Raw genomic sequence first — 24,495 nt, 5'->3', positions numbered from 1 at the left:
ATGTCAATCATCAGGGGGCACCAGGAGCACTTTGGTGATACAGGAGGCGACTCTGCTCATATTTTGGGCTGAGTCGCACCTTCAAAAAATATCATCATCCCACATAGCCGGAGTGGAGAATGTTCAAGCGGACTTCCTAAGTTGTCACGTGCTAGATCCAGGAGAGTTGATAGTGCAGTCTTGGGGTCAGCCCCTCATGGACCTGATGGCCACAAGTGTCAACGCCAAAACACCCCACTTCTTCAGTCGTCGCAGAAACGGCCAGGGCGAGGGCCTGGATGCTCTGGTTCAACCATGGTCAATGGAGGGGCTGTTGTATGTGTTCCCTCCATGGCCATTAGTGGGCAGAGTTCTCCACATAATTCGCCATCTGGGCCTCGTAGTTCTGGTGGCTACGGATTGGCCTCGACAACCATGGTACGCGGATCTCGTGAGGCATCTGATGGCGGATCCTCTTCCTCTTTCTCTCTTGGATGACCTTCTATTTCAGGGTCCCATTCCAATGTTCGATCCGGGTCCCTTTTGTCTTATGGCTTGGCTCTTGAAAGGGGTTGCCTAGGTAGAAGGGGTATTCAGATAAAGTGATCTCAACTCTCTTGGGGTCCCGGAGGCTTTCCACCTCTCAGACTAATGTAAGGGTTTGGCGCCTATTTGAGGAGTGGTGTGATGTGTATGGAGTGATCTCTTTTCGTGCTTCCTTGCCTAACATCTTAGAGTTCTTGCAGGATGACTTGGATAGGGGACTGGCTTGGTTTTCTCTCCGGGTTCAGCTTGCGGCCTTGTTAGCCTTTCGGGAGTTAGTGAAAGGTCAGTGTTTGACTGCCATTCCTGATGTGATTCGCTGCTTGTGGGCGGCCAAGTTGCTCAGGCCTCCTGTGTGGCCCTCTGTTCCTTCTTGAGATCTGAATCTGGTTCTGTCAGTTCTAGTGTGCCCTCCTTTTGAACCGTTGGGCAACTGCGATCTTCTTGGTGACCATTACTTCAGCTAGGCATGTTTCTGAGCTGCAGGCTTTCTCTTGTAGGGCTCCCTTCTTGGAGTTTTCTAGGGTGCGGGTTGTCTTGAGGCCTGTTCCTTCTTTTCTGCCACAGCCTCTACCTACCTTGCCCAAATACTATGATAAAACAACTACAGACCATTCAGAACACAGCTATCAGACTCATCTACTCGCTCAGCAAATTCGACCACATCACACCCGCCTATGTAGACTCTCACTGGCTTCCGATAAAAGCAAGAACTCAATTCAAACTCTACTGCTTACTTTTCAAAGTAACCCATGGTATGGCCCCCAATTACCTGAACAACCGTCTTTGCCGCTACCGACTACCCAGATCAAGAAGAACTCAGAATCTTTTCACCTTCCCCCCTCATAATGGTACCCGACGTAAGAAACTTTACGACAGCCTTCTAGCAATTCAGGCAGCGAAAATTGACCCCACCATCGCCAAACTATGATCAAAACAACAGACATCAAAGTGTTTCGGTAAGAAATCAAAACATTTCTCTTCAAAAAACACGTCCTTACTTAATATTCCCCTCCCCAATCGCACATGCACTCTCCCCAGCAAATAACACACTAGTCATCCCCTTGAACCTCATTTACGAAAAATATCCAAACTCCTAAATAAGCATCTCCCTTAGGTATCCATTTAACCTTCTCCTAAATAAGCATCTCCCTTAGGTATCCACTTAACTGATTCCTTCAAAGTTAGGTATCTTTCTTCAGTTGCCTATATTGTTTTCCCCACTGAACCTTGTAACTACTTGAAACCTGTCAAGTTATTCTATCGATAAATCCAGATATCTTATACTTGTATTTCTATACCACAACATGTAATTTACTTAAATCGTTGTAATGTAATTCTCTCGGTAATGTCCTGATCTCTTTTAACTGTAATCCGCTTAGAACCGCAAGGCACAGGCGGAATAGAAATCACAAATGTAATGTAATGTAAAGTATTTTTTCCTTTTCATGTCGATCAATCTGTAGTCTTCCCAGTGTTGGGTAGTTGGGAGGGCTCTTCTGAGCAGAGACAACTGCGTAAGTTGAATGTCAGTCGGATCCTTCGCTCTTATGTGCAGAGGACCCAGGAGATCAGGAAATCATATCATCTCTGTCCTTCTAGCGGGTCCTCGTCAGGGAGATGGCACTTCTAAGGCTACTATTGCACGCTGGATCAAGGAGACAGTTGCTTCAGCTTATCTTCTGAAGCAGAAGCCTGTTCCAGAATTTCTCAAGGCTCATTCCACTAGGGGTCAGGCAGCTTCTTGGGCTGAGTCTTCTCTAGTGCCTCCAGTGAATATTTGCAAGGCTGCAGTTTGATCTTCTCTGCATTCCTTTGTCAGACACTACCGTGTTGATGTTCAAGTGCGTCGGGACGTGGTATTTGGTGAAAGTGTTCTGGTGTTGACTCTTCGGGGGTCCCACTCTTGATGGGTACTGCTTTGGTGCGTCCCATTCGTAAAGGAACTATACCGGTCTACCAGGCGAGACAGAAGGAGAAATTAGGTTCTTACCTGCTAATTTTCTTTCTGTTAGCCTGTAGACCGGTATATTTCCCCACCCTGTCTTGGTGTGGTGTTTGCGGGTCTTTGCTCGCATGCAGATTTTAAATTTTTCTGTGGGTTCTAGTATTTTTCTAGGGCTGGGGAGAATTAAGAACAGCAGCGATAGCTCAGCTAGCTTAGCTGGTGAGCTGTGGGGATGTTTTATTTTCCAGGCTATAGTTCTACACATGTTCCAACAGTTGTTTAAAGTTGTTTGTTGTTTTTACACTCCCTTTTGGGGTGTCTTTTACTGTTTTGAGTTAAGAATTTTCCTAGGTTCTGCTTGGCTATTCGGCAGGCTAGATTAGTAGAGGGGAAGTTATACTGACATATAAGTTTGATCTCAGTCTCCACCTGCTGGTAGCAGTGAGGTGTAATACCCATCTGTAAAAGAACTACTGTAATAATAATAATAATAATTTCTTATATACCGCCAAAGCCATAGTAGTTCGAGGCGGTTTACAACCAAGAAGGACTGGACAATCAGCGAATATGGTACAAACAGCGAAAATAGGTACAACAAAGAAGGGCAAGATAGTCTGCGTAAGGTTCAATCCAAGAATGTTGGTAAACAAAGGGGTACAGTCACTGAATTATAGGCATATAGGTAAAACAGAGGGGGTACAGACAGTGAATATGGCATATAGATAAAACAGAGGGGGTACCATCAGCAGATGAAGATACAGTTTAAAAGGGTAAGCAGAACATGGTGTGGTAAAAAAGGGTAAGACTAGTCTGCGTAGTATACTCGCTCCTGCTCCAATCATCGGCCAACACCAATGCAAAATTTTTTTAAAGAATTTTCAAAAGCATATAAATCTACCACCCCATATGTTTATATGAAGTAAGTGCAAGCCATAATGTAAAGAAACAAAGACCAAAAAAGCAACTTAGCTTTATAGCTGATTTGTCTTTACAGGAAGTAACGGTCACTAGTGTTCGTGTGCCGACGCAGCCAGCATTTCGCGGAGTTTTATTGTTTTAAGTCATCCGCTGCGTCAGGGCCACTAGGACATTCAAAAGATCAAGGCTTCACTGGATTGTTTGAGCTTTTCTTCCTTATCTTTAGTATTGTTCCAGTGTGGGCTACTCCTTCCAGCTCCTGGCTTGAACTGGCAGGAGCTGGAAGGAGTAGCCCACACTGGAACAATACTAAAGATAAGGAAGAAAAGCTCAAACAATCCAGTGAAGCCTTGATCTTTTGAATGTCCTAGTGGCCCTGACGCAGCGGATGACTTAAAACAATAAAACTCCGCGAAACGCTGGCCGCGTCGGCACACGAACACTAGTGACCGTTACTTCCTGTAAAGACAAATCAGCTATAAAGCTAAGTTGCTTTTTTGGTCTTTGTTTCTTTACATTATGGCTTGCACTTACTTCATATAAACATATGGGGTGGTAGATTTATATGCTTTTGAAAATTCTTTAAAAAAATTTTGCATTGGTGTTGGCCGATGATTGGAGCAGGAGCGAGTATACTACGCAGACTAGTCTTAACCTGTGACTGCTACTGCGATACGTAGGCTCCGATTCTGAGGCCATAGCCCTTTCAATCTTCAGGGCTATTAACACTAAAGTGCACTGCTAGTTAGTTGCAGTATTTAGGATTGTTTTTCATTATATATTTATATACTGCTGGGTAATTAGTTTTAGGTGGTAAAAAAGGGGCCATAGGTTGGGCATAGAGGTCTTAGGATATAAATCGGGTAAATAGATTAGTTTTTAGTAGTTTCCTGAAGTTTAGGTAGGATGAAGCGCGTGAGATAATGTCGGCCAGCCAATTATTAAGCTGACCTGCTTAGAAGGCGAGAGTTCTATTTAGATATCTTTTGTAGCAGCAGGCCTTTATAGTTGGATGGCTAAAAGGTGGGTTCTGCGAGTGTGTTTGGATGAGCGGTCTAGGATAAAATGGGGTACCAAGTATAGGGGTCTACAGGCTAACAGAAAGAAAATTAGCAGGTAAGAACCTAATTTCTCCTTATCTTTGTACTTCAGATTTTTGGTCACCCAGTGCTAACATATGCATTGCTAAACAATGAGCCTCATTTTATAAAAGGTTTGCTCCCACCTCATGCTTATGGGGCTGTACGTGCACTGAGTATCTTGCTTTATTAACTAGATCATTTCTTTTGTCTTTTTTTTGGTGGGACCTGTTCATTACAGAAAAATGTATTATATATTCATGATCAAAGTTGTAACAAAAATTAGCTACTTAGTATGATTCATTGTACAAAAAAAAAAAAGATAAAATCAATTAAACTTGTTAGTGAGCTGATGTTGGATTATCCCTTGGGAATAATGGAGTAATGCTGTTCAGTGCATCCCAGCGTGTGAACTTTGCATTAATAAGAAAATGGATGACAGTGGGTTAGATGCTTTTATGACGGAAGTCATGATGTGGTCTAGAAATGAGCTAACTTGCCATGACCTGGTTAAGTTTTACATTTTTGCTGACTGGCTTGGAAATTTGATTTTTTTTTTTTCCTGAGTCATCTTGGTTGAAAATCCCAGTTTTATCAGGGCCCTATTTGTCTGAGTACCAGAGTGGGGAAGTCTCACTGGTTTTCAGTTTGCTACACAGTTTGGAGAAAATTCTACATATGGCACCAAACGTTAGGTCTTACTTCTTTGCCAAATTTTCGGCACAAAAAAGCATTGTAACAGACCAAAGGCATCAGAACTGGGCAAAAACGGCAGTTCTGTGTGAAAATACACTTTTATCCGCCCATTTGTAGAATAGCGTGTGTTTCTGTGTAGATCTGCATGGAGGGAGGGGCATGGGCAGATCACGGGTGTTCCCTTAAAATGCATGCAGTATTATAGAATTCAGGGGATCTGCCCCCAGCTTGCACATTGGGATTTACACAGGGGTGCTGAAAATCTCTCAGCCCAACCAAGAAGAGAATGATGGATGAGAGATGGGAGCCAGAAGGCCTTGAGCATGTGCAGATGCTCAAGGCCCAGTCCGGCAAGCAGCATGATATTCGGGCACCGGCCAGATGGGAGTAAGGCTTCAGTTTGGGTGGGTGGGCATTCGCAAGGGGGGGGGGCGATGCCAGTTTGTGGGGGCAGCATTTGCGCGGGGGGGGGGGGGTAGAACCAATCAAGCGAGTTTCCCTTACTTCCTATGGGGAAACTCACTTTGATATACGAGTAATTTGGTTTACGAGCATGCTTCTGAAACGAATTATGCTCGTAAACCAAGGTTCCACTGTATTTAATTCAAGCTCTGTTAATCTCAGTAGAACTCATTTTCTGGCCAAGTTCGTAACTCACATTAATATGCATTAAAGGGTTAACATAACGTTAGTCAAATCTAGCCCTTAGAGACCTGTGACTTTGTTGTTAATATGGAAAGAAACAAAATGCAGTTTGGTCACTAATGCTGTCAGATCTCTGCACTTGCACCCATAATTTCTTTTGAAAAAAATGAATAAGAAAAGTAGGCTTTCTTTTCCACACAGCATCCATAGAAGTTACGTTCTGGGAGAGCTCATAAATATCTGTACCAAGGTTGTCAGTGGCTTCTCTGATTTTACCTTTCCTTTCTCCACAGATTTCATTCTGCCTGTTGCCTCCTGTCTTTCAACGCTCTCTTTCCTTTCCGTAGGCAAAGCTTGGAGATGAAATTCTTGACTACAAGGATTTGGCTGCTCTTCCTAAAAATAAGGCCATCTATAACATTGATCGCCCTGATATGATCTCCTATTCTCCATATATCAGTTACTCTTCAGATGACAGACATAGTTATGTGGAGGTACTGAAATCTGAGACTTTTATTTTAAAATCTACATTGTACCATTTGATTGTGAAATGCTCTTAACATTGTCACAGGTTCAGAGAAAAGCATATTGTGAGCAGTCACTCGCGTATAGAAAATGTTAGGGCAGTGTCTCGCAAACCTTCCAGCTGGCAGCACACCAAATTCAGTGCCCCGGCCGGAAGGCACCTAGAAGTGCGATGATGTCGAGCGCGGAGGCCCATCTGGCTGCGACCTGCTTCGGTGGAGGGATCCAGGAGGTGCGGGGAGAGGAGGAGAGACGCCGGCCAGGAGGAGAGTCATCCACGCTGGCTGACTTCTTACAGGACGTACCTCTCGCCACGAGAGGCATGTCTTGTAGGCAGTCAGCCGGCATGGATGACTCTCCTCCTGGCCACACCTGAAATCTCAGGAAGCACACAGTTTGCGATACACTATATTAGGACATGGATTTAAGGTGCATAGGATATGTTTTGAGAACACACAGTAAAAGACATCATAGTAGAAAAATACTAACAACCCAGACCCACAAAGTATTCTATTAACCTGTCACTTCTTCATAAATGCTGCATTTCAACTATCATCTTTGACCACTGGAAGTGTTAGCTTCTAAATTTCTGGTTCTTTAAAAAACACATTTTCTCAAACAGTATTCTTTAAAGTACATTACCTTACATTAATCAACATTTATATCCCACATTAGCTGTGAAGTTCAATGTGGTCTGCAATTAAAATAAAATTTACAAACAATAGTAATCAATCCCCCGAATCCAACATAGAAGAAAATTTAAAAAATATCAAAACACGCTAAGAATACTTCAGAAACTTACAAAACAGAAAAGTTTTCATACTGTAGACTGTTACAAACTTTTGCCACAGAGCAGCAGGGAATTGGCCTTTGTGGTAAAAAAGTCCTACTAATCTGTGGCAGATTTTGCTGTGAATTATGTGTTTTAAAGAAAAAAAATTGGCACACCATTTTCTATTCAAATTAGGAAATTATCCATGGAATTTCTGGCAGGGTAGGATAAAGGTAAAGGCAAACTAGACACATGCCAAGGACTCAAATGTCTAGGAGGAGCCCTCTCAGATGTGTAATCCAGTTGCTCCCAAGCAGTGGCATAGCAAGGGTGAGTGGTGCCTGGGGTGTGGCACCCCGCCCCTGCTTCTTCCTGACACACCCATTGCTGCGCGCATTCTTCCCTTCCCCTGTACCTCTTTAATTTTCCCAGCACGAGCAGCATCGCAAACTTGCTGCCCGCATCATGTCTACTCTCCCTCTGATGTCATTTCCTAGGCGCTGGGCCCGGAAGTGATATCAGAGAGAGCTGACATCAATGCGGGCAGCAAGTTTGTGATGCTGCTCATGCCAGAAAAATTAAAGAGGTACAAGGGAAAGGCCACATGCGTGTGGTGGTGGGGGGAAAGGAACGGGGGAGGGGAGAGGAGGATGGGTGTCAGCACTCCTGCCTAGATGGCGCTTGGGACAGGCCTCTGCCCGCTCCCCTGCTTACTGCACCACTGCTCCCAAGACAGATGTTGCCCTGAAAGTTAGCTGCTGCAAAAGGAAGAGAATGTGTGTTCAGTGGATGGAGGAACCATAACCACCGGTCGATTCATAAGAACATAAGCAATGCCTCTGCTGGGTCAGACCTGAGGTCCATCTTGCCCAGCAGTCCGCTCACGCGGCGGCCCAACAGGTCCAGGACCTGAGCAGTAATCCTCTATTTATACCCTTCTATTCCCTTTTCCAGCAGGAAAATGTCCAATCCTCTCTTAAATCCCAGTACTGTATTTTGCCCTATAACGTCCTCTGGAAGCGCATTCCAAGTGTCCACCACACGTTGGGTAAAGAAGAACTTCCTGGTATTTGTATTGAATCTGTCCCCTTTCAACTTTTCCGAATGGCCTCTTGTTCTTTTATTTTTTGAAAGTTTGAAGAGTCTGTCCCTCTCTACTCTCTCTATGCCCCTCATGATCTTATAAGTCTCTATCATATCCCCTCTAAGTCTCCTCTTCTCCAGGGAAAAGAGACCCAGTTTCTCCAATCTCTCAGCGTATGAAAGGTTTTCCATCCCTTTTATCAGACGTGTCGCTCTTCTCTGCTCTCTCTCGAGTAACGCCATATCCTTCTTAAGGTATGGCGACCAAAACTGGACACAGTATTCCAGGTGTGGGCGCACCATCGCCCAATACAGCGGCAGGATAACTTCTTTCATCCTGGCTGTAATACCCTTCTTGATTATACCTAGCATTCTATTCGCTCTCTTAGCGGCCGCTGCGCACTGTGCCGTCGGCTTCATTGACCTGTCCACCATTACCCCCAAGTCCCTCTCTTGGGTACTCTCATTCAATAACATCCCTCCCATCGTATAGTTGTACCTCGGGTTTCTGCTTCCCACATGCAATACTTTACATTTCTCAACGTTGAACTTCATTTGCCATTTTGTCGCCCATTCTCCTAGTTTGTTCAAGTCCCTTTGCAATTCCTCACAATCCTCTTTAGTCTGAGCTCCCCTAAATAGTTTGGTGTCATCTGCAAATTTTATTATCTCACACTTCGTCCCTGTTTCTAGATCATTTATGAATATATTAAATAACAGCGGCCCGAGCACCGAGCCCTGCGGAACACCACTCGTGACCCTCCTCCAGTCAGAGTAGTGTCCCTTCAACCCTACCCTTTGTTTCCTACCTGCCAACCAGTTTCTGATCCATCTATGTACGTCTCCGTCCACCCCATGGTTCTTCAGTTTCCGGAGTAATCGTTCATGAGGCACCTTGTCAAAGGCTTTTTGGAAATCAAGGTATATGATGTCTATGGGGTCACCTCTGTCCATCTGTTTGTTAATTCCTTCGAAGAAGTGTAGTAAGTTGGTTAGGCACGATCTCCCCCTGCAGAAACCATGTTGGCTGGTTATCAGAAGTTTGTTTCTTTCCAAGTGATCATCGATGTTTTCTTTTATCAGTGCTTCCGCCATTTTTCCGGGAACCGAGGTCAGACTCACCGGTCTGTAGTTTCCTGGGTCACCTCTTGATCCCTTTTTAAAGATGGGCGTGATGTTGTCCGTCTTCCAATCCTCCGGGATCACGCCTGTTTTCAGGGATAGATTGCATATTTGCTGCAGTAGTTCTGCTATCTCCTCCTTTAGTTCCTTCAGAACCCTTGGATGGATTCCGTCCGGACCTGGAGATTTGTCAATTTTTAGTTTATCTATCTGCCTGCGCACATCTTCAAGGCTCACTTCCATGAATGTTAATTTTTCTGCTTGATTTCCATTGAAGAATTGCTCAGGTTCTGGTATGTTGGTTGTGTCTTCATTTGTAAATACAGACGAAAAGAACATGTTCAGTCTTTCTGCGACTTCTTTCTCCTCCTTCACTACTCCCTTCCTGACTCCATCATTCAGCGGTCCCACCTCCTCCCTAGCTGGCTGTTTCCCTTTAACATATCTGAAGAACGGTTTGAAATTTCGAGTCTCCCTGGCTAACTTCTCTTCATACTCTCTTTTGGCTTTTCAAACCACACGGTGACATTCTTTTTGATACTTCCTGTGCTCTATCCAGTTTCCTTCAGTTTTGTCCTTTTTCCATCTCCTGAATGAATTTTTCTTATTACTTATCGCTTCCTTCACTATTTTAGTCATCCATATAGGGTCCTTTATTCGACTCTTTTTGCTCCCCTTTCTGAATCTGGGGATGTACAGATTTTGCGCCTCGCTCACCGTGTCCTTAAAAAAAGACCAGGCATGTTCTACCATCCTCCATTTCTTGGAAGTGTTCCTAAGTTTCTTCCTTACCATTTTCCTCATTGCTTCATAGTTTCCTTTTCTGAAGTTGAAAGTTGTCGCCATGGTTCTCTTTCCTTTTGGTATTCCTGCTTCAACCTTGAACTTGATCATGTTATGGTCACTGTTTCCCAACGGTCCCACTATTTCCACTTCCACAGCCTATTGAATTGGTTTTTTGATTCGATTCGATTTTCCTGCCCAATTGGGTGTTTTTTTTCAAACATCCTAGTGGGTTTATTTTATAGCCTCTTCACCCCCTTTGCCTTCTCCTAACCACACTGGCGCTATGGTGTAAAAATAAACAAACAAAAAAGACTTTTCATCTCTCTGTTAAATCCTAGCTCACGTTTGCGGTCTAACACCAGCTCTGGCAGGATACATGTTTCAAATCTGACATATTGTAATCACAAAACAGAAAATAAAATTAGTTTTTCTACCTTTTGTTGCCTGATCATTATTCAAATCTTGTTGGTCCCAGGCTCTGGTTGTTTTCTGATAACTTGCTTGCCAGGATCTCCTTCTGTCTCTGTGCTACCATCCATCTGCCATCCCTGTCCTCCCCTTCCGTTTCCCTTCCATCCACAGGAGGTCTGGCATCTTTCCTTTTTTTCGTCTCCCTCCCCAGATCCACCTTTTCTTAACTACCCTTTCATCCAGCATCTATCCCCCCTGCCCCACCATCCCAGGGTCCATCATTTCTCTCTTTCTGTAACTTTCATTCCTAAATCCCATGGTCCATCATCTCTCTCCCTCTCCTCTATTTTCAGAACCATTATTTCTTTCCCCCCCAAAGTCCGGTATATGCGCGTCTCTTTGAACCCCCCTTCCCTCCCTCCGTGTACTTCTATACCAGGGTCCCCCTCCCCTGAAGGCCTGTCCCCCCCTTAAAGGTCTGCATCCCACCCCTGAAGACCTGTCCCCCCCCCTTGAAGGCTTGCATCCCCCCGAAGGCATACCTGCCTGTCCCCTCCCTTGAAGGTCTGTACCCCCCTGAAGACCTGTCCCCTCTTGAAGGCCTCACCCCCTTGAAGGCCTGCCTGTCCCCCTTAAAGGCCTGTTCCCACCCCCGGAAGGCCTGTTTCCCCCCCCCACACACACACTTGAAGGCCTGCCTGCATCCCCCCCCCAAAGGTCTGCCTGTCCCCCACCCCCGAAAGGCCCGTCTCCCCACTGGAAGGCCTGTCCCCCCCTGGAAGGCCTGCATCCCCCCCGAAGGCCTGTCCCCCCTTGAAGGCCTGCATCCCCCCCAAAGGCCTGTCTCCTCCCCTTGAAGACCTGTCCCCCCTGAAGGCCTGCCCGCCCCACCCCGAGAGACTGCTCACCCCACCCCAAAGGACTGCTCACCCCCCCTGGCCTCCCCGCACCGGCTTTTACTTTAACGAAGCAGCCTGCAGCAAGATCGCGATGCCCGCAATGTTTGCACTGCTTTGGAGCTGTTTCCTCCGCCGCGGTCCCGCCCCTCCTCTAACGTCATAGGAGGGGCGGGACCTCGGCGGAGGAAACAGCTCCGAAGCAATGCAAAGATCGTGGGCATCGCTAGTGTGTGTAGTTCCTGCACCTAGACAAAACTTCAGTTTTCAGTGCCTGGATACATTTTTATCCAGCCCAAACTATTATTTCTTACCGGTGCTGCTTTTCTAATAGCATGCTTTTTTTTTTTTTTTGCTAATAGATTATCCTTCTTGCATTAGGATGTACAAATTTAAAAAAGAGATTATTTTTTTTTTTTTTTACAATTGGCAACCTTAATTTTATAATCTATTCGTCGTATACAGTCAAACCTCGGTTTGCAAATAACGCGGTTTATGAGTGTTTTGCAAGACGAGCAAAATACTCTTAAAAATCGTGCCTCGCAAACCGAGCGTTTACTCAATTTGCGAGCCCCCACCCCCGAGAACTGGCATCGCCCTCCCACCCAAACCCTTACCGCGATCTGGCACCAGCACGCAACACCAACCCAGAGGACGTGCTGATGCCGGAAGAGCCTGCCGCTTGCCGCTGATTTCGGAGAGAGCAGGAGCCAGAAGGCCTTGAGCATGCATAGATGCTCAAGGCCCAGCCCAGTAGAGATCAGTGGCAGGTTCTCCGGCACGTCCTGTGGGTTGGTGCTGCGTGCCGGTGCCGGTGCCAGATCACCAGTTTGGGTTTTGGTGGGTGGCCGATGTTGGTTCTCAGGGGTGAGGGCTCGCGGGGGGGGGGGGGGGTGATGCCGGTTCTCGGGGGTGGAGGCTCGCATGCGGGGGACGATACTGGTTCTCGGGGGTGGGGTGGAAGCACTTTGATGGCCTCTGGGGTGGGGTCTTGGTGGGGTGGAGTGGAAGCGAGCAGTGCCGGTGGCCTCATGAAGGGGGGGGGGGGGGTGGAACGAATCAAGTGAGTTTCCTTTACTTTCTATGGGGAAACACACTTTAATATATGAACACTTTGGTTTACGAGCATGCTTCTGGAACGAATTATGCTCGCAAACCAAGGTTCCACTGTACTTTCACCTTATGCTTTGATCTCTAGTTTGTCAGTTAACTTTGCCTTCCCTCATTTTTCCTGATGTTCTCTGTGTTCCAGATCTTTTTTCTTGGTTAAAGTGATTTCTCACATTAAATCTCCCAACAGCTATCAATCCCAAACTAAACTACTTCACATTTCATAAGAAACTAAAGACCTACCTCTTTGGCTCCATATACTCTACTGACCATTAACTCTCAGACCCAACCTGGTATTCCCTAGCTTATCCGAACCTATACCACATAACCCACCAGCTCAAGTCTATTACATAGTAACATAGTAGATGACGGCAGATAAAGACCCGAATGGTCCATCCAGTCTGCCCAACCTGATTCAGTTTAAATTTTTTAAATTTTTTCTTCTTAGCTATTTCTGGGCAAGAATCCAAAGTTCTACCCAGTACTGTGCTTGGGTTCCTACTGCTGAAATCTCCGTTAAAACCTACTCCAGCCCATCTACACCTTCCCAGCCATTGAAGCCCTCTCCAGCCCATCCTCCCCCAAACGGCCATATGCAGAAACAGACCGTGCAAATCTGACCAGTACTGGTCTTAGTTCAATTTTTAATATTATTTTCTGATTCTAGATCCTCTGTGTTCATCCCATGCTTCTTTAAACTCGGTCACAGTTTTCCTCTCCACCACCTCTCTCGGGAGCGCATTCCAGGTATGCACCACCCTCTCCGTAAAGTTGAATTTCCTAACATTGCCTTTGAATCTACCACCTCTCAACCTCAAATGATGTCCTCTGGTTTTACCATTTTCCTTTCTCTGGAAAAGATTATGTTCTACGTTAATACCCTTCAAGTATTTGAACATCTGAATCATATCTCCCCTGTCTCTCCTTTCCTCTAGGGTATACATATTCAGGGCTTCTAGTCTCTTCTCATACGTCTTCTGGCGCAAGCCTCCTATCATTTTCGTCGCCCTCCTCTGGACTGCTTCAAGTCTTCTTATGTCCTTCGCCAGATACGGTCTCCAAAACTGAACACAATACTCCCAAGTGGGGCCTTACCAATGACCTGTACAGGGGCATCAACACCTTCTTCCTTCTACTGGCTACGCCCCTCTTTATACAGCCCAGCATCCTTCTGGCAGTAGCCACTGCCTTGTCACACTGTTTTTTCGCCTTTAGATCTTCGGACACTATCACCCCAAGGTCCCTCTCCACGTCCGTGCATATCAGCTTCTCTCCTCCCAGCATATACGGTTCCTTCTGTTTATTAATCCCCAAATGCATTACTCTGCATTTATTTGCATTGAATTTTAGTTGCCAGGCATTAGACCATTCCTCTAACTTTTGCAGATCTCAGGTAAGTGGTAGCAAGCATGCTTTTAACTTTCACAGCAAAACAAAATCACAATCATTCACAATGTGGGAATGAACAAATTTTGCTTCCTAAGACTATGAAAGCATTACTCTGTAATGGGGTCGGGTTCCTAAAAGGGAGTGGGGTGGTCAGAGGTTTAAAACTCCTAAAAGGTGGTGTCATGCAGCAAAAGAACTAAAAAGGATAAAAGCTTCAATGTGAATAAACATTTTGCAGTGGTTGAAAGACATTGTGGTAGTCCTCTACTTTTGTTCTGTTTTTGATAGTGATGTCATTATCATGGACTGATGTTTGCAGTGTAGAAAGTCATAGATTGAGGCTCCAAAAGGAGGGGAATCGTTATGGCATGCACTGAGGGTGGAGCTGGGAGAAAGAGAGAGAAAGTGGCACTGGCAGTCAGTCAGGCAGATGATGGAAGTGGGGAAAACTTGTGCTGTCAGCGTTAGGCACATATGGGAAAGTAGCAGCGGTGAGGAGGTGAGGGGCTGGATGGGGGGGCGGCATATGCTGGATGGAGGGAAGAAGATAGAGTTAGTGAGATAGCGGAGGGGTGAGGGAAAGGGGTAGCAAGCTGTGAGTAGACACAGTGAAAAGAGGGAAACTGAGGACTGAATAGTAAGAAAGAATTTAATTTAGACGGAGACAGACAATAGAGAAGGAAGACCAGAGAAGAAAAGGAAAAGGAAGAAAGAGGCGAGAGAAGACGGGGAAGGAGACAGAGATATCAGATCTGAGTGGAGGAAATGAAAAGAGAGAGATGCTAAAAACCACAGGGGGAAGTAAAGATGGAAGGAGAGAGATGCCAGACCATGAGGGGAACAGATAAAGATGATGGATGCCAGCCCAAAGGGGGGGGGGGCAGGAGGAGAGATGGCAGGGGGAGACAGACAGTTTCTGGAAGGGGCAGATAATGGATGGAATGAAGAGAATGACATGATGAGGAAAACAGAAACCACATGACAAAGGTAGAAAAAAAAATCTATTTTTTTTATTGCTTTAGGATAAAGTAATATTGTACCTGTTTTGATAAATGGTTAGAAATAAGAATGGTGATCCTTTTATTGGACTAATTATAATACATTTTTGACTAACTTTCAGAAAACAGGTAAAGGGTGTGGGCAGGACGTGGGTGGTGCATGGACAGGGCGGGGCTAGAGGACCCATTGTACTTGTGTGCCTAGGGGCCCTTGAAGAATTAATCCTGCCCTGGGTATGGGTCGCTAGCTGTAGTATGACGGAATGGTTGGGACTGCGTGTGGGGGGTTTGGGGAGTTCTCATTTAAAACTCAGGTTACTGCAGCCCTGATTGGTCCTCCAGGAAGGTGCTTTCCCCATGGTTGTTTTATGGCCTTCCTCTTTATTCTCAATAGCCTGATGACCTACTCCTTCCTCCGGGGGAACCTTACACACCCTTCTTTTTCCAGATTGTTGTCCCGTGTTGCATTTCCTGTTCCCCTTCCTGGGTTGTTTGTACTGTTACAGGAGTTCCTTGTATTGTGCTCCTTGTTATTCATCTTGTATTGGCTGCTTTACCAATAAAACTTATTTAAAAAAAAAAAATTAACCACTGTGCCACACTCTCCCCCTGAACTATACCTCTCTCCCTATAGAACTTTATCTTATCCTATCTTGCATGCAATGTACCACTTTGTATACCCATAATTTCAAATTGTATGTCACTTTAAATCTGTTTGGACATAGTGCGACTCAGAAATTCCAGAACAGATTAGAACTCACACCTGTAATGTCTTCTTCTGAATGTTACAAATGGTTTTGTTTTGTTTTTTTTGTAAAGCCAGGATGTTTAGAAGAGGTCTGCTGGGCGTAAAGGAGTTTATTCAGAATAAAAAGTAGGTGTGTTGATGACCAGAAGTGCTCTACTGTAAAAGTCACTAAAGATTAGCACGCGCTAAATGCAAAGGTGTCCATTATATTCTATGGGTGCCTTAGCATTTAGCACGCATTAATCTTTAGCGTGCGCTAAATCGGTTAGCACACCTTAGTAAAATGCCCCCAGAGAGGTTATGATTATCTGGGCCATCCCCATCCCGACCGATTAAAAGCTGGATGCAAGAAATCCAAGATAGTGGTAAAAGGGAAAAACAGCAGAATGGCATTCATTGATTGTATTTTGGTAATATTTGTTGTGCTATCCCACTCCCTCCCTTTTGCACTTATGTTTTTTGGTTGCTGGGTTTGTGGTTTCTCCCCACGGACACCATTAGCCCTTGTAGTTGCTCTTTTGTAAACCACCTTGATATCTTTTGATCATTTGACAGTATAACAAATATTCAAATGACTAAATAGATTATAGAAGTGTCAGCCCCAAGCAATGGAGAGAGAGAAGATCCTTAAGTACCAAGAAATGCAATCTGAGACAAAGAAAATATGACAGAAGGATACAGAAACATTTTTCATCATCTTGGGTGCCACAGGTTTGATAAAAAAAAACCTTCCAGGCACACCTAGATAAGTTGCTTATACATATTACATCTTATGCACTCCATGCAAGTACTACGGCATAACAATCCCCCCCAAAAAGCATCTGGTCAAAACCAGTCGCTTACCTGTCCAACCTTTTTTTTTGTTTTAATGGGCACAGATGCTGTGCATATTACATATGCACAATATCTGCCCATTAGAATAAAAAACAACAAAAAACCACACACACACACACATCCCGCCAATGATGGTCCTCACCAACGAACCGGCACCAGGAACTGATCATCCCCAATGCCAACGAAAACTGCAGGAGGAATGCCCACGTCCTCCTGCCATGCCAGCCCCACCTTCCCCATGTGAGAAAAAACGACACACAGAGCATCTGTGCCTATTAAAAAAAGAAAAAAAAAATGGTTTCTTGTCCCAAACAGCTCAGTGGCAGGAGGCTTTCCTCTGCCTTTCACCTATTTGGGCTTCCTCTGCCGGCTCTGCGCATGTGTGAGAGTCGCTTTCACAAAGATTATCAGACAGCAGAGTTGGGGATTATAATGAACATCTGCGTAAATCATTTGCATGCAGACTTTTAGTGTATCAATAGCTCTTTCTAAATCAGCCCAAAAAATCGGATTGGGGCAAACCCACACGATTTTACTGATCCTCTTAGTGCATTTAGGCCAAGAAGTCTATAAGTCAGAGCCTGTTCAGAGCCTGCATCTGCTAACCATCCACAACCGCTGCTGATGTTGCTTTAGGAAGCCCTGGAAGTATGTCAGGCCTCCCGGGGGGGGGGGGGGGAGGAGGTTACTCTTCACTGAATCGGTGAGTGCGATTTTTGGGAAAAATGAATCGATTTGAATCAATTCACTGAAGAATTTTTTTCATTAGTGTGGTAGTGTGTGTTGATGGCTAAGTTCGAGTCTAGTTTTGTAACGAGTTCCGTTTTTTTAAACCATTCTTAATACCTGGGGCCACTGTGAAGAACACACATGTGTGGCCTATTCTGGTCTGTATTCTTTGTTAAAATGTTATTAAAAATTATTATAAAACAAATAAACCATTCTTAAGTTGAATTTGTATGTAATTTGGATCCTGTACAGTACACAGTCTATAAAGGCATTAAAGCATTATAATAAATTAATGTATTTGTTGGAGTTCAAATTGCTGGAAATAAATATATAGATGGAACTTAAATTATTTTCGCTAAATGTAAATGGCCTCAACCATCCAATTAAAAGAAACTTTTATTCTTAAAACAACAGAATATTGATATATGTTGCATCCAGGAGTCTCACTTATCAGCTTTAGAGTCTCAAAAGCTTCATGTAGACTGGGTGAAACATTGCTTTTATGCCCCAGCTGTAAAGAAAAAAGCAGGTGTTGCTATATTGGTGAATAAGAGATGTAATGCTACGTTCAAATTAATTGCTGCTGATCCCTTAGGAAGGTGGATACATGTAGACATGAATCTGGGAAATACTACCATGGCGCTATTCAATGTATATGCACCTAAATCAAATCAAATTGAATTTTTCAAATCTCTACAATTATTGTTACCACTGGCTGTTTCTAATTTAGTTGTGGGAGGGGATTTTAATGCTGTTATAGTTCCTTTAATAGACAAAAAAACCTAGTAGAATTATGAAATCATTAGGGTTGGATAATCTGGTTCAAAATTGTGATTTAAAAGATATATGGCGAATATTTCATTTTAATGATCGGGAATTTTTGTTCTGCTCCCATGTCCACAAATTATTTTCAAGAATAGATTATATATTTATTTCAAATGCATTAGTTCAGCAAGTAACACAAACCTCCATTGATCCAATTATTTTATTTGATCATGGAGGGGTGTGGATTAAAATTAAAATTAGTGATCAGGAGGTTAGAAGATCTGTGTGGAGATTTGATAATGCTTTGCTTGTAGAACCTAATTTTATTGAGAAAATTCAGTTAAAAATAAATGATTATTTTCAAATAAATAATACGGAAGATATCTCAGTGGAGATGTTATGGGATGCTTTTATGGCAACCATAAGAGGTCAAATTATTTCTTTTTCGGTGTATACTAAAAAACAAATTAAATATCAATTTTCTAGGTTAGAACAAGAAATTAAGATATTGGAATCAAAATTAAAGGATAAATATGAATATTCTATTTTACAAGATCTTTTGAAAGCTAAAGGGAAATATAATGAGATTTCTTCTAAAATGATAAGGAAAGATTTATTTTCTCAACAAGCATTGTATTATGCAAATTCAAATAAGGCGGGAAGATTACTGGCAAATTATTTAAAAGCAAAAAAATGAAAACCAAATGTAGTGGCAATAAAAGATGAAAAAGGAAATTCTTGTACACATATTGATTCTATTTTAAAACAATTTTTACAATTTTATAAAGATCTGTATTCTTCTGAGCCTTATTTAGATAAAGAAAAAGATGGATTGGAATTTTTTAATTTAATCAAGGGGCCGAAAGTTCCTGAGCATATAAAAGAAAGTTTAGAAAAGCCAATATCAATTAAGGAATTGCAAGAAGCATTGAAGTCCCTTAGAGTTGGATCTGCTTCAAGTGGAGATGGTTTTACAGTAGAGATTTATAAATCATTCCAAATTACTCTTACCATATTTACTAAAAATTTATATCAGAATCAACTAACTAATGGTTGTATTACAGGTACCATGGCAGAATCGTTAATTATAGTCTTGCCAAAGCCAAATAAAGATCCCACTCTGGTTTTAAATTACAGGCCTATTTCTTTAATTAATGTTGATGGAAAACTTTTAGCTAAAACTTTAGCAATACGTTTGGGTAAAGCTCTCCCTTTTATTATTGGATTGCACCAAACTAGATTCATTGCTCAAAGACATTCTTCTAATAACACTAGGCTTTCCTTACATATGTTGAATTTATCAAAAGCCTTAAATGATTTGGCTTTTTCTGTATCCCTTGATGCAGAGAAGGCCTTTGATCGTGTTGAATGGACCTTCATGTATCAAGCTTTGGAATGGTTTGGTATTGGTTCAGGATTTATACAAATGATTCAAACATTGTATAGCTCCCCTGTTGCTAAACTGTATATTAATAATTTTTCAGAAAGTTTTAGGTTGCAGAGGGGGGTTAGACAAGGCTGTCCTTTATTTCCTCTGCTTTTTGATATTGTATTGGAACCCCTGTTACTAGCTATTCAGCAAGAAGATGAGATTCAGGGTATTCCTCGTAGAGATCGGGAATATAAGGTCTCAGCTTACGCAGATGATATATTGCTCTATTTGAGAAATCCTGAGACAACCATTCCTTGCTTACTTGAAATGATTGAGAAATTTGGAAAATTTTCAGGTTACAAGATAAATTGGAATAAAACAGAAATTCTTCCACTCAATGTCCATTGTACAAAAGGTTTGTTTGATTCATTTTCCTTTCTATGGAGGGAAGATGGAATAAAATACTTAGGAATTTGGATTAAAAACACAATGGAAGAAACAATAAAAATAAATGAAAAATTGTTATTACAGAAAGTCACAGAAATGTATGAGCAATGGAATCCTTTACATCTTTCATGGTGGGGGAGAGTCCAAACTATTAAAATGATGATCTCGCCTGTGGTTTGTTATCAGATGGGTATGTTGCCAGTTTATTTTCAAGGGTCCTTTTATAAAAAAATTAAATAGTATTCTCATAAAATTTATTTGGCTGGGTAAAACTCCAAGAGTAGCCTTGGTATCTTTACAAAGGCCAATTTTAGAGGGAGGGGTAAATTTTCCCAATTTTTATAGGTATCATCAAGCCTATATTTTGCGCCAGGGTATGTATTGGGTCCTCCCAGAGCTCATGGAAAAATTCCCAAATTGGTTGTGGCTTGAATGGCAACTCATGTCTCCTTTGTGCCTTTGTCATGTACTCAGTATCAAAATGCCTAGTTACAGTAAAGATAACAGAATATTAGCTGATACATGGAAAACATTGCTTTATGTAAGTAATTTAACAACAGTTCCAATTCACAAATCTACAAATCAATCTATATGGCTGAACTCCAAGATTCAAATTGGCGGAGAAAGGCTCGCCTGGCATTGGATGATAGCAGGAATACGTTTATTAGATGATGTTATCTCTAATGGTAAAATGCTTGAATTTTCACAGTTGCAACATAAATATGGCCTTAATCAATCAGAAAGTTTTAGATGGTTGCAACTGAAGCATGCCATTCAGGCGGGGTTCCCTGACTGGAAAAACCTTAATAATCAATATAGTATGGAGTTCTTATGCTTTCAGGCGGACTTCTTGGGTCACCAGGCCGCCCAGTGGTATAAATTGCTGACTGGATTTATTAAAAAGAAACCAAACACTGGTCTGAGAGACATTTGGAGCATTGAGATCAAGCATCAAATTACTGTGTCTCAATGGCCACGAATTTGGACTTGGAGGATGAGATGTACAGTGTCGGCATCTATGAGACAAACTTGTTTTTTTCTGTTACATAGAGCATTATGGACCCCTGGTTACAAAAATTGGATATCTCTAAGTCTAATAAATGTTGGCACTGTCATCTCGAAGCAGGGACTTTAGATCATTTATTATCCTATTGTCCATTTATTATGAATTTCTGGAAATCAATTTGAGACCAAATTAATTGTTTATTAGATAACCCAATGGCATTATCATATGATACTGTGCTATTTGGTATGGCACTGAGAGCAAAAAGTCAGATTTCTACAAATAATAACAAATTATTACTTATAATGACCGGGGTTGGCATTCAACAAATTATGTATAATTGGAAAAATTGGAGTAGATTAAATTATAATTTCTGGTGGAATTCCTTATGTCATGTTTATAAAATGGAAAGATTTATTGCAATATAGCGCGGTTTTTTTCAGGAAATTTCAGGATGTGTGGGAACCATTTACAAAGTATTGTACCGATTAGATGACATTTTATTTTATTTTTTTCCTTAAATTTACAAGTTTGATTGTGAGGGGGGGAGGGGAGGGTAAATTTATTGTTACATATTGTATAAGGTATTGATTATATGATAAGAAAGGGTGGGAAGGGTGGGAGATAAGAGCATATTATTTGTACCATTGATGATTATTAAGTGTTATAAATTTATTGTTAATTTGTTTGGATATATTGTTACACTTATTGTAAATTTGAAAATGAATAAAGAATTAAAAAAAAAAAAATTTTTAAAAAAGCATTAAAGAACATTAAACATTAAAGAAACAGTCCTCAAAATAAAGTACAGTACTCCCCGGATATGCGCAGGGATTCCGTTCCAGGAACCCCCGCGAATCTTGAAAAAACGCTAATACGGTTTTTCATGGGGGGAGACTGGAGAGGGCAGCGGGAGAGGCAGGAGAGAGCAGCTGGAGCGCCAGTGAGTGCAGGAAATTACTCGCTGTATGCTCCGACTGCCTCTTCCTGTACTAAGTTGGGCCTTACCAATCAGGAGCTGCGTGTCAAAGCAACTCCTGATTGGATAAGGCCCGACTTAGTGCAGGAAGAGGCGGTCGGAGCATACAGCGAGTGATTTCCTGCACTCGCCAGCACTCCGGCTGCTTTCTCCTGCCCTCTCCTTGCCGGCTTTTTGCGGTCAGAAAATATTGCGAATGACCGGAACCACGAACCACCGACTGTGAACGACCGGGGGAACACTGTACTGTAATTTAAATAAAAAGAAAAGATAGGTTTACACTTTCATTCTTCATCCATCCCACAGTTCCCTTTCCACCACCACATCCAACATTTCTCTCATCTCTGTCTCTTCCCCATGCATCTGTATTTCACGCCTCTCTCACCACCATGTCCAATATTTCTCCCTCCCTATGCACAACAATTCTTTCTTCATTTCCCCTTGTGCACCATCTCCCTTTCCCTCTCACTCAGAGTAGACACCCATGCCCAACAATTTCCCCTTTCTATTCCCCCACCTCAGCATTTCTTTCCTTCACTCTCTCCATTCTTCTATCCTATGTCCCAAGTTCATGCTTTCCTCTCTCCCTCCTCTCCTTTGTCCAAAGTTTGTGCTCCCTCCCTTCTTTCTTTGTCCCAATGCGACCCTGCCTCTCCCTGTGCCAACACGTCTCTTCTTCCTCCCTTCCTGTCAAAACACGACCCTCCTCCTCCCTTTGGTGTCCCAACGCGAGCCTTATCATGTTTCCCTCCGTTCAGAACATAAGATCAAAAGCATTGCCTCAGCCGGGTCAGACCAGGGGTCAATCGTGCCCACCAGTCCGCTCCCGCGGCGGCCCCCAGGTCCATGACCTGTTGTAAGTGGTCCTTAACCTAAAATTATTTATTCCCTATTCATTTAGTACCAGTATAGTTACCCTCTATCTGTACCCTTCAATCCACTTCTGCTTCAGGAAATCATCCAATCCCTTTTTGAAGCCCAATATTGTATTCTGCCCTATCACCTCCACTGGGAGCGCATTCCAGGTGTCCACCACCCTCTGAGTGAAGAAGAACTTCCTAGCATTCGTTTTGAATCTGTCTCCTTTCAATTTTTCAGAATGCCCTCTTGTTTTTGTTGGCCCGGTTAGTCTGAAGAATCTGTCCTTCTCCACCTTCTCTATGCCTTTCATGATTTTATAAGTCTCTATCATGTCCCCCCCCTACGTCTCCGCTTTTCCAGGGTAACGAGCCCCAGCTTCTCCAACCTTTCAGCATATGAAAGGTTTTCCATGCCCTTAATCATCTTTGTCGCTCTTCTCTCGACCCTCTCGAGTATCGCCATATACTTCTTAAGGTAGGGCGACCAGTATTGGACACAGTACTCCAGATGTGGGCGCACCATCGCTCGATACAGTGGTAGAATAACCTCCTTCGTTCTGGTAGTGATACCCTTTTTGATTATGCCCAACATTCTGTTCGCTTTCTTTGAGGCCGCTACACATTGCGCCACTGGCTTCATTGTTTTATCCACCAATACTCCCAAGTCTTTTTCTAGGCAGCCTTCCCCCAGTACCCTCCTTCCCATCGTATAGCTGTACATTGGGTTCCCCTTCCCCATATGCAAGACTTTACATTTCTCTACATTGAAGCTCATCTGCCATCTTTTTGCCCACGCACTCAGTTTGTTCAGGTCTCCTTGTAATTCTTTGCATTCCTCAACAGTTTTGACTCTACTGGAGAGTTTTGTGTCGTCTGCAAATTTTATAACTTCACACTTGATCCCTGTTTCCAGGTCATTTATGAATATATTGAACAGCAGCGGTCCCAACTTTGACCCCTGTGGGACCCCACTTGTGACCCCTTTCCAGTCTGAGTAGTGTCTTTTTACTCCTACCCTCTGTTTCCTGTCCGCCAGCCAATTCCTGATCCATCTATGCACGTCCCCTACCACCCCGTTCATTGCAAATCTGTGCCTCTCTCAGGTGTTTACCTCCTCTGGCCGGCTCTCTCCTACCAGTCGCACTTTGCAACTGCACACAGTTCGTGGCTTTACCAAAAGTCTTCCTTCACATGCAGGAACTAGCTCCATATTCATTCTGCTCTTCTTACTTCTTTCCTCGTGCTTTTTAACTGTTCTGTAAACCATGGATTATTTTGTCATTTTATTTTTCTGGCTTTTATTGATGCAGTTCTATGTAGAACTGTGTTTGCAAGATTTTGGCAGGTTGTGATGTCGTCTTCTATGTCTCCGTTAGTTGGTTCTAGTTTTTCAGTTATTTCCGTACAGAATTCTTCTAAGAATAGCCTTACTGGGTTAGACCAATGGTCCATCAAGCCCAGTAGCCCATTCTCACGGTGGCCAATCCAGGTCACTAGTACCTGGCCAAAACCCAAGGTGTAGCAATATTCCATGCTACCGATATAGGCCAAGCAGTGGCTTCCCCCGTGTCTTTCTCAATAACAGACTATGGACTTTTCCTCCAGGAACTTGTCCAAACCTTTTTTAAAACCAGCTATGCTATCCATTCTTACCATATCCTCTGGCAACGCGTTCCAGAGCTTAACTATTCTCTGAGTGAAAAAAATGTTCCTCCAATTAGTTTTAAAAGTATTTCCTTGTAACTTCATCGAGTGTCCCCTATCTCATACATAGTAATTGTTGATATCCTGAAAAGCTGGTTGGGTATATCTAAGTACTGGGATGAGAACCATTGATTTAGAGTTAGAGGCAGAAATT

At 43.0% G+C, this 24,495-nt stretch overlaps 1 protein-coding gene across 6 annotated transcripts in view; it reads left to right on the top strand.

Moving 5' to 3' along the window:
* The window catches only part of ABLIM2 (actin binding LIM protein family member 2), a 337,722-nt gene that overhangs the window by 117,144 nt on the left and 196,083 nt on the right, over positions 1 to 24,495 (top strand). For all 6 annotated transcript variants that reach the window (XM_033950058.1, XM_033950066.1, XM_033950046.1 and 3 more), the window contains exon 10: positions 6,156 to 6,302. In XM_033950058.1, coding sequence (XP_033805949.1) covers positions 6,156 to 6,302 — 147 coding nt within the window. The remainder of the gene's footprint in view (positions 1 to 6,155; positions 6,303 to 24,495) is intronic.

This window comes from Geotrypetes seraphini, chromosome 1, assembly GCF_902459505.1.
Source record: "Geotrypetes seraphini chromosome 1, aGeoSer1.1, whole genome shotgun sequence".
Classification (NCBI taxonomy): Eukaryota; Metazoa; Chordata; class Amphibia; order Gymnophiona; family Dermophiidae; genus Geotrypetes; species Geotrypetes seraphini.
Note: the sequence above shows the minus strand (reverse complement) of the source record. Positions and strands in the feature narration are given on the sequence as shown.